At 40.0% G+C, this 10,031-nt stretch overlaps 2 protein-coding genes across 17 annotated transcripts in view; both read left to right on the top strand.

Annotated features, from left to right (window-relative positions):
- Nucleotides 1–5,322, top strand: part of ablim1a (actin binding LIM protein 1a) — a 35,381-nt gene extending 30,059 nt beyond the window's left edge. For 15 of the 16 annotated variants that reach the window (XM_025060579.1, XM_025060576.1, XM_017037319.2 and 12 more), the window contains 8 exons: nt 582–676; nt 774–897; nt 1,104–1,165; nt 2,284–2,344; nt 2,586–2,593; nt 3,096–3,170; nt 4,054–4,134; nt 4,295–5,322. In XM_025060579.1, coding sequence (XP_024916347.1) covers nt 582–676; nt 774–897; nt 1,104–1,165; nt 2,284–2,344; nt 2,586–2,593; nt 3,096–3,170; nt 4,054–4,134; nt 4,295–4,408 — 620 coding nt within the window. In that variant the 3' untranslated portion in view covers nt 4,409–5,322. The remainder of the gene's footprint in view (nt 1–581; nt 677–773; nt 898–1,103; nt 1,166–2,283; nt 2,345–2,585; nt 2,594–3,095; nt 3,171–4,053; nt 4,135–4,294) is intronic. The other variant, XM_025060578.1, reaches the window with a different exon arrangement.
- Nucleotides 5,323–5,459: 137 nt separating this feature from the next.
- LOC103387631 (probable E3 ubiquitin-protein ligase TRIML1) lies at nt 5,460–8,466 on the top strand. Its single transcript, XM_008322365.3, has 5 exons — nt 5,460–6,389; nt 6,604–6,837; nt 6,935–6,981; nt 7,082–7,224; nt 7,308–8,466. The coding sequence occupies exons 1-5, from the start codon at nt 6,255–6,257 to the stop codon at nt 7,892–7,894; spliced, it is 1,146 nt and encodes a 381-aa protein (XP_008320587.1). The 5' UTR covers nt 5,460–6,254; the 3' UTR covers nt 7,895–8,466.
- The last annotated feature ends 1,565 nt before the right edge of the window (nt 8,467–10,031 follow it).

Here is a 10,031-nt window from a genome sequence, read left to right on the forward strand (position 1 = left end):
TTCGCTCAGAGCTCACGCTGTTGCTCAGGTGCTAAAGTACTGGCATTTAAGTTTTGCTTGCACAAAGGAGACGTGTTTGGTTTCTGTTGCAGTCACTTTATTTTCCTGCTTTAGGCGGCATCCGTTTCTACACAGTGTGTTCACGTACTGCACACGACAGGTGCACTAGTTGTTTACATTAGTGCCACAAATGCCTTAGACAGAGATAACTGAGACTGACTTCAAACCAAATTCTGTCCGTCTGTCCCACATTGTCCTGTTCTGTGCATTCGACATTCAGCGAAGTCCTGACATGGCCGATGTTGACGTAAACATCGGTCATGTCGCTGGTAAATTCCAATGAGTCCTTCTGTTTGTCTGTCTCGTCAACTCTGTCTCACATTTGTGTTCTATCGTCTACTTTTACTGTGTATATTCCTCACTGCTTCACGTCCACATGAGACAGCCACGCCTTTTTGTCATTCTTTCAATTTAAAACCAAAGTCATCTCATGTACTAAACGGTTAAATGCAGAGCATGGTTCGAGTAAGTCCAAGTGTTGTTTGTATGCGTTTGCTGTAACGTGGCTGGCTTGTGTACAGCACCTGCAGGCTCAGAAGGACGGAGACGATCCAGAGAGGAAGAGGAAGAAGAGGCCTTGAAAAAAAAGCATCTTCAGGAAGAACATCTTGCCAAGGTCAGTGAAATATATGAACTTTATTCCCCTGAGTAGATGATGCCCTTTATGAATATTAAAAATCAACATTTAATAATATTTGTGTGTGTGTGTGTAGATTCAGTCTGGTTTAGGAAAACTCATTCTTAAGGAGGAGAAGGAAAAGGAACAGATCAGAGAACGTCACGCACGCAGTCTCTCCGCTCAGCGTTATGACTCCAAACAGACCAACTGTGACGCAGGTACCCAGCAGCTTCTTCAGCTCTAGTTCTTTGACTTGTCAGCACTTTAGCACTGCATTGTGACGTCTGTGCCTGATGCACCTTAAGATAACTCACAGAGTCTGGATTTGTGTTTAAATTTCTGAAAAAAAAAAAATTCACCAAAAGGTTTTCTGTATGTTCTGATTAATCAAATTTAAAACCATACTATAAATTGTTTCCTTCAGACCCAACTTCACCAACAAAGACCAACTCTTTGCCCAGCTACAGAAGGAATGGTCTTCATCGGGTGAGAGTTCATACTATACTGTTAGTGTATGTGACTGTGTACAACACTCAGCACTAATTGTTTTTTAAATTCACTAAATGGTCAACACCACTTAAACATGCAAATACATCTGCATCTACGTTGTATCTTTAGTTGTTGAGTCCAGGGTTCATATTGATGGACTTGAACATGCTCAAAGGCAATGAGGTGGAAAAGGTGTTATATGCTCTTATAGCAAAAAGTTGATTGGTTTGCTGGTTCAATCCCTGGTTTTTCTAATGAAGCCAGCATGGGTATGCACTCTAAATCAGTGGTTCCCAAAGTGTGGGGTGGGCCTCCTAGAGTTGTGTTTCCCAAACTTTTTTCTGGGGACCCATATTTTAAAAGTCACAAACCTTTTCAACATTATTTGTAAACTCCTGGGAAACATGATGCGAGATGACCCAAAAAATCCTCTTGCGACCCACCTGAGGGTCGGGACCCATTAAACTAAACTATTGGAAGTGGCTGCTGCACAGCAACTCAATCTTAGATTTGAGTTGGAAAAATTGAACTGAATTGTAATTGCAGTTTTGTTGGAATTAGAGTGTTAATATTAACGTTAGCATAGACTGAGCGGCTCAACAATAGTCCCAGCTACAAACAAGGGTGCAGCAGAAAAAGTGTGGAACCACTGCACTGCCCAAACCATAGTGTTTAGTGGGAGTTTAAATCTTTTTCCATCTCTATATGTGGACCTGATATGGGCAAATGAACTGTGATATAGAGAGTGTGCCCGGCCCTCATCTGATGACTGTTGGGAGTAGCTGCAGCTCACCCCACAACCATGAAAATAATTAAGCAGTAGAAGAAAAAATAATGAGTGAATAAACAGGCACAAAACTGTAGTTTTTGCTGTTCATGAAAAGAAAAGTGTCCTGGCAGTGACGATAAAAGTCAGATCCTGGATATTGGCCGATCAAAGAGTACATAAATCAAGTCAACTCTATACTGTATTGGCCAGAGCCATCTCCTAATGTCATCACCTGTTGTGCCAAAGTATGTGTGAGAGAGCGCTTGTTAATTTTAATTTATTGCCTTTGTTGTATGTTATTGTAGTAGAGCGTGTATTGATGTGTTGTTGTCTGTGTATCCAACAGCCTCAGTCGACAGATTTCACCCAGTACAACAGCTATAGTGACATGTATGGCAGAGGCAAAGGTGAGGCTTTCGTTGAAACCACCAGCAAACAGATCTTCTCAAAGTGTCACAAGAACTTTTTAGCATCTGTGCTTAGAAATGACTCGCTACATGCAGACAAAACATAGTCCTTAACATATGTATAACTGTATAGACAGGAGGTCTGTTGGACCACAGGTGTTGTAGTTGTCAGATTAGCAGGGAGATTGTGAACCAAACCATTAACTGTGAGTCTCATTTTCTGTCCCATTTTGTCCTGCAGAGTTTCAGGTATGTCTCTCATCTGCTTCTTCACATGGCATGCTCTCTCACCTCGCACCATACATTTGCCCACTCATGCTTTGTAAGAGATACTCTGCCCTGAATGCACGCCACCCACTTCTGCCACGTGCTTGCGTCACTGTTTGAATAATGTCAACTACAGGGCGTGCAGTGCAGCGACTCTTTAATTTAAGACGCCTATAAAAAGCACTGCCCAGTAGCTGAACTGGTGTTACGTACGCGCAGTGTTCAGTTATCGCCTCATGTTGTGTCCTGAGTTGTTAACCAGTGTTTTGACTGAAGTAAATATCCTACAAATTAAAAAAAAACCTACAATGACAAAGACAACATACAAATGATTGCCCATGTCCACTACTAATAATCTCTCGAGTAATATTAAAAGCTAATCACTCCATCCAAACCTGGCCCACTGTCATTAGTGGACATGTTCATGACATTGACCCTGCAGCCCCTTCCTTTATGTTACTGTTGTGTATGTTCTATTCTATAGCACATTAAGGATGGCCGCGCAGCACTTACAAGGATGGACAGGGGAGTATCTATGCCAAATATGTTGGAACCAAAAGCAAGTATCTTCTTCTTTTCTTATGTTTTACTTATATATGTGACTTCAGATGTGAAAACATGTTGCAAGCATTTTCAGAGATTCTACCTGTAAAATTTGGACTAAAACAGTAGAATAGATCTTAGTGAAATCTGTGGGGATAGTGGTCAAAGGCAAAAAAAAAAAAGAAAAAAAGAATGATGTGTAATGAAGTGAAAGACTCACATCAGCTGAGCTCCAGATTTAGCATGCTGCTCTAGGAGCTGCTGAGTCACTGTTGCTTAGCATGCTGGCTTCCTCATGCTCACCTGCTTTTACTGACTGTGGCTGGATACTGTATGCAGTTATACAGTGGACGATCCAGAGCCCAGGTTATCATCCAAGCAACTCATGTCAGGACGTAGTGTGTACTTAATCTAAGAAGGCGCACACACAATACTGTGAAGATATGAGTTGGTCAGAGACTGCAAAGAACCTCTAGCTGCTTATTGGTGAGCATTTTCAATCAAATGCTAGTGCTGTCTATTGGATTTTTATTGATGAATGAGCTTGAAGTACAAATAATATAAGTTTTCAAAAATAAATTTTGAATTACCGGTAACTTGACCTGTATTTCTTACTTTTTATACAGTTTGTATGTTTGTTTTTTCTCTTTTTATCCTTTTTAATGTGCACACCATAGCACCCATTCATTTCTCTAAAACCCACAATAAAGCTCACACTCACAGTCAGCCCTCTGTTCCATGTCTGTTGTCCGTCCCATTGCTCTAGGTGTCACGTATAGAACAGCGCAGTTTGTCCAAAAATCGATGTTTGACTTGATAAATATGCCTCTGTGTGGGTTTCAGTCCGATTCTAGCTCGTAGGTTTTTACCTGTTTACTGATTAGTCTCTCCTTCTGAAGGTGTATCCCTATGAAATGCTCATGATAACCAGTAGAGGGAGAACTAAACTGCCCAGGGATGTGGACAGAACCAGACTTGAGGTATCAGTCTGAGTTTCTCAACTTTGTGTAAATAGCATGTTACACAATACGTATTGCTTTTGTCATTTTTGCACTGACCCCTTTTTATGGCTTTGGTGCTAACCACAAACCAACCCCACCCCAATCCTTTTGTGTTCTCGACCTTTGTTCTCACTTCTAGCGCCACTTAGCACCTGAAACGTTCTATGACATCTTTGGAATGGAGATCCAGGAGTTTGACAGGCTTCCCCTGTGGAAACGCAACGACATGAAAAAGAAGGCCAAGCTCTTCTAGCAGTCAGAGCAGCATGCCTATACTGTACATTTATTCAGATAGCACACGGCAACTGTTATCTAGATGTAGATTTTGGTTTATCTTGCTTTTTCTTATGTTTTCTTTTCTTTTTCTTTTTTTTTGGTTTTCTCCTTTTAAAAAAAGCCATGAAACGGACTTTTCTCTGACACTTTGTGTGACTGTGAGCTGAGTAGTTTGTTTGTCCAGTTGGACTTGCACAGGAAACACAGACTGGAAATCTCTTTCATGATCCAAAATGACAAGAATCAGAACGATTGAGTACTAGAGACATGTTACACGGATTGACTGCTGTTGTTTTGATTCCGGCTTTGCTTTGAGTGGAACTGCTTTCCTTTCCTGCTTGTTTTTATTCCTACTCTATGTTGATGTTGACTCCTGTGGAACTTTGTAAGTACAGTGGAACCTCATGGCGCCATTACAAAATGTCCATGCTCATAGCTTGAATGTGTGCTAGCTTTGCTTGGGCTAAAATTGGTTTAGTCCAAAGTTTTGCAAGAATCGGCTCAGTGAGTCTTTAAATGGATTTTAAAAAGAATTCTGGGTAAGCCATCTGCTGACCCACTAACTGTTTTTTGTCCAAAACAAATCCAGTCGCCTAGACATCACTATTCCCTTGACCTTAGCTACTTTACTCTTCAATCAAAATAAACTTAATTTATTCTCAGCCTCTTATCAGCAACCAGGCAGAGACTTTCCATTTTCATGTATTCGGAATTCCTTTATTATGATATTTTATTTCCGTACCCCACCTACTGCTAACCACAAATAGAGAGAAAAAAACACACATATAAGAAGAAACTGTATTTGAAAGTACTGTTTTATAAGTGAAAACCCCTCACTGCCATTTGTTGTATTTAAATCTATGCCAATAAAGCTTTAAATCACCTCAAAAACAATGGATCATCAACTTTACCAAAGGAACCCACTGTCTCTTTTCTGCTCTCTCTTCTCTCCTTCATATTTCACCACTCACATGTGGGTGCAGAGATGTTACCCAGGGTGAGAGAGGTAGTCTGAGGATTTGTTGACTTCTTTTGCAACCAAGCAGATAGTGCCTATTCTGACCTTTGTGAGCATCGATCGGAGCCAAAACGCAAATATTTACAGTATAAAGGCACAGGCTGCAGATTATTGTTCATATCCAACAACATATGCCCTACAGTTTGAACGCTCTAAGGAGAAATTAGTGTTTGCATTTAAATCACACTTTAGGAAAATAAAAGCACCATAGCCATTATAAGCTAATAACAAGGTTGTATTATCATAACTCAATTATTTGACAGATTATTTATAAAGATGGATGTAGCTCTATGGCTGCAGCTGGTGGTTGCTCAGTTAACTGAAGGGTAAACTGCCTCCCCTGTGGCTGCTGCCAAAGTCAGTGGTGTCTGTAGGTTTGCAAAGATTTGATTCACTCCATTCTTTGTACCTTTGACACTAGACATTTTACCTTGTTGATTTTAGACTAAAACGGCCACATACCAAACTATAATCATTTCCCTTTGAGACTACTCAACTACATTTACTTCCTGTTAAGTATTTGTAGGCCTAAACGACAGTAAAACTGTATTCAGTATGCTTTTCGTCAGAAAAAAAAGTCAAACACAGTAGATACAAATTTTTTCTTGAATGTTGAGGATTGTGGGTTTTTTTTACAAGAACTGATGCCACTTAAATATAAAAGCAACCCTCTTTACTGTGGTCAGGTTTCACTAACGGCTGAGGATTAAATACATTTTTCCTATGGAATACAGGAAAAGCTAAATTATGCTACATACATTTTTGCCTTTGAAACAAAAAAGATTGTTGTACCTGAAACTACTGTATGTCATTCACAAAAACTGTCTGCAACCTCGATTCCCAGGAGATGTTAGAAAAGCACCAGGAGTGTCTAAAGACGCAGAGGGAAGCAGTCAAATACCGGCTGAAAAAACTGGCAGCACGTCAGTTAGAAATCACAGTAAGTTCAGATTAATCATGGTCTGCCAGCAGGTTTAATCTAGTCTGTGGGAGGCATGAAATCAAATTGTTCATTTTTCATCAAATTAAATTGGGTTTGTGTGTGGCCCAATAATTGACACCACTGTTTTAGAGAATCTGTAATTTGTCCTGCTCTGTACCCTGTACCTACAATCTGACTGCATGAAACTCATCAATGTTTACACCTGACTCAGAAAAAGTCCTCAGTGATAAAGGAGAGCATTGTAAGGAAATACCAGGAGTTCCAAGCCATCCTGGACGCGGACTTGAAGTTGACCCTGTCCCACCTGGAGATGGAGGAACGGGCTGCAGTGTCTGCTCTGGAGGGACATATGGAGAAGAACTGGTCTCTTATCCAGTCCATTGAGCAGGACCTGGTCAGACTCACTGTGGCAATAGACCAGATTGTCAAAGAACGTAATGTGATGGTACGAAATACTCATTATATACAGATTATGTCACTTTCCTTTTCTTACTTTAGACTTTGTTGAACCTTACTGGAGTTTTTTTTTTTTATATCTCCAGTCTTGCTTTTCTTACTTTGAGCTGCAAGACATGGAGAGAGGTGACAGGTATGGGTATTATCACAAATGGATAATGTAGATAAAACAATGCGAGAAAAAAAAAACAGGTTAGAAAGTGAAATCTGAAAGTCCGTTTTGTCTTCTTTAGAGTCATCGAAGTTCTGAGCAAGACAGACCCAAGCTGTGTGAGACTGGATGAGGCTAAAGCTGAACAGATTCTCCATCTCACCAACAACATGCATCAGTTCATCTGCTCACAGACGCCTATAATAAAGAAACTCATCAAGAGCTGTCAGTTCACCTGGTAGTTGTATACTGCTCATACGTTTGTATTTCTCGTAATACTGTAATGTTCTCCTGTGTCTCTACTGTAGATTCCAGTGAAGTTTGTCTGGATCAGGAAACCGCACATCCAAGGCTGGTCATTTCAAACAAATGTGACAGCGCCACCTACACCGAGACATGGCAGCAGCATGAGGACAACCCCAAACGCTTCGACACCACCCTTAATGTCATCAGTTTGCAAGCCTTCAGCTTTGGTCGCCATTACTGGGAAATAGATGTGACTGGGAAGACTTACTGGGAGCTGGGTGTAACTTACCCCACTATTCCTCGTAAGGGTTCCACTGAGGATTGCTGGCTCGGCCGAGGAGAGGAGTCTTGGTGTGTGGAGTTCTTTGAAGGGGAATATACAGCGTGGCATGGAGGAGTTCCCCATCAACTACCTTTCACAGAGTGTTTCTGTCAGATTGGGGTTCTTTGTAGTTTCCCTGCAGGGTTGGTGACGTTCCTGGAGGCAGAGCAAATGACTCCGCTGTTTTCATTCTGTGCAGGAACCTTTACAGACTGCCTGCATTTGGCACTGTGTCCTGGTCATGACCATGGTGGAACCAATGCTAAGCCTATGGTAATCTGCAATGTTGCATCTCCTACTAACGATAATGCATCACAACTCAATTAGCTAATTAGCAAAAGTGTGGACTCGAGTCACATGACCTTGACTCGAGTTAGACTCATGTCATGACTTTGGACTCAACTTGACAAAGAGTGAAAAGACTTGCAAGTGGACTTGGACTTTATCATCAGTTACTTGTGATTTTACTTGATCTTGAGTGTTTTGACTTAAAAAGACTTTTCTGCGGCTGTATAGACACTTGAAATGAAAGAATGAATCAATGCGGTGGGGCATAGTGGTTCCATAATGTTGTGTTCGCATGCCTGCCTTGGAAGCAGAGATGTTTTTAAAATGGTTTACTTGATTGGAAACAAGACGAACATAGTGGAGTGGAGTGTAGTGGTTAGCATGTATGCGTTGGACTCAGAAAGCAGATGATCTTCACATCTTAACAAAAAGTCATGCTAAATTTTTATTTTTTCGAGAAATTGTGAAAAAAAGCTTGTTTTGCAGCACTTCAATTTAAGGAGAAACATGCAGACATCCATCCATCCATCCATTTTCATCCGCTTATCCGCTTATCCGTCGCGGGGGCAGCAGTCGCCACCCAAATCACACTGCACCGTACCAACTCCCCAAACCTTCCTGCGGGTGGTGAGTCCACTGGAAGGTATTAACCGCCTTAACCGGGATTCGAACCTGCCCAGGAGGTGAACCCTGGGGTTCCACACCGATGACAGAGACATTGCCTCTGGGCCAAAGCGCCACAACATGCAGACAATAGAAGATAATATAAAAAAAGTACTTTTTCAGAAAAATGTCATCATAATTTTTTAACTTCTAACCGAACATGACATGCTAAATTAGGATTTTACTCCTTTTTTGATATATTAATAGCACAAGACGTCTGATTTTTGCCGACTTTTTATTGTTTATTTATTTATACATATATTTTTTTATTTATTTAGTTGATGTATCTATGTAAAAGTGACAAAAAGTGTATATTGGGGGGTGCCCAAACTGTTCCACAAAGGGCCGCTGTGGCTGCAGGTTTTTGTTCCAACCAAGCAGTAGCACACCTGAGTTGACAGGTTTAATCAACTGATCTCAGTCTTCAGACAGCTGATTGGTCAAACTATGTGCTCTTGGTTGATTGGAACAAAAATCCACAGCCACACGGCCCTTTGAGGAATAGTTTGGACATGGCTGGCTATATGTATGTATATTTTCTCTCTTGTACAGTAACACCTTGAGTGTCCAGACGTACGAGTATTCCGAGATATGAGCAAGCCTTCGAGCACAGCACCTCAGTCCTGGAATGGATTATGCACATGTCTCAAGGTATTACTGTATCGTTGTATATCTTGGTCAAGGCTAGGTGCTTGGGTTGTTTTTCTTTTTTAATGGAAGTTACTGTTTTATGGAAATTTTGTTGATTTCATGTCAGACATACTACCTTTTGTAATGATTACTGCATAAAGGTTGTTTTCATGGAATCATTGGTGCCATGGCAGTAATGAATTTAGTAATAAAAACATGCTTTTTAATAAAATGAGAAAACAATAATAGAGCTTATAATTTTCCCTGCAATGCATCTAGAATTGTCTGAATATATGTTATGTTATGTTGTTTTTTTTCAAGTTAAAAAATATCCTAGAAAAAACTAATGGACGCTTTAATTGATGTTTTGAAGTGACTGAAAAATTACTGATAAATGTATATGTTTAATTATAATGAAAAAATAGAAAAAAATGTGTCCATGACCAAAGCACTCATTGTCTGCAACATATTTAAATGATGTATTACATATGGAAAGATGATTTTCAATGAAGTTTCATTTTGTATCTGCCAGTGCTTCTAAGATGGTTAGAAGATCTATTTATTTCTTCCATTTTTCTTTAAAATGTTTGAAGATTGTTTTTAAAGAAAAATAGACTTAAATAATGTGTAAGTGGGCAGAAAAATCTGCTTAGTCATCATGGCGTCTCTGTTGCTACCAAAACATGTTAATGTTACTCATCTCAATGTCCATCATCACTCCACAACAAAATTCTCTCTTACTGCAACAATTTTAGGCCGAATAATTCTGCTTGTTTTTGGTGATGCTTTGAAATTTTGAAAGCATTTCTTGAGCCATGGGACTTTTTTTGGATATTAAGGCTAAAGTCTTGCTTGTTTTTGGTGACATTTTGAAATATTCAGA

Source organism: Cynoglossus semilaevis, chromosome 12 (assembly GCF_000523025.1).
Source record: "Cynoglossus semilaevis isolate Cse_v1.0 chromosome 12, Cse_v1.0, whole genome shotgun sequence".
Lineage (NCBI taxonomy): Eukaryota > Metazoa > Chordata > Actinopteri > Pleuronectiformes > Cynoglossidae > Cynoglossus > Cynoglossus semilaevis.

What these genes read in the sequence shown, in the direction of transcription:
- LOC103387631 (XM_008322365.3), top strand. Translation starts at nt 6,255, where the DNA reads ATGTCATTCACAAAAACTGTCTGCAACCTCGATTCCCAGGAGATGTTA. An exon ending in CACGTCAGTTAGAAATCACA is followed by an intron (nt 6,390 to 6,603) that starts GTAAGTTCAGAT and finishes CACCTGACTCAG; the next exon opens with AAAAAGTCCTCAGTGATAAA. An exon ending in TCAAAGAACGTAATGTGATG is followed by an intron (nt 6,838 to 6,934) that starts GTACGAAATACT and finishes TTATATCTCCAG; the next exon opens with TCTTGCTTTTCTTACTTTGA.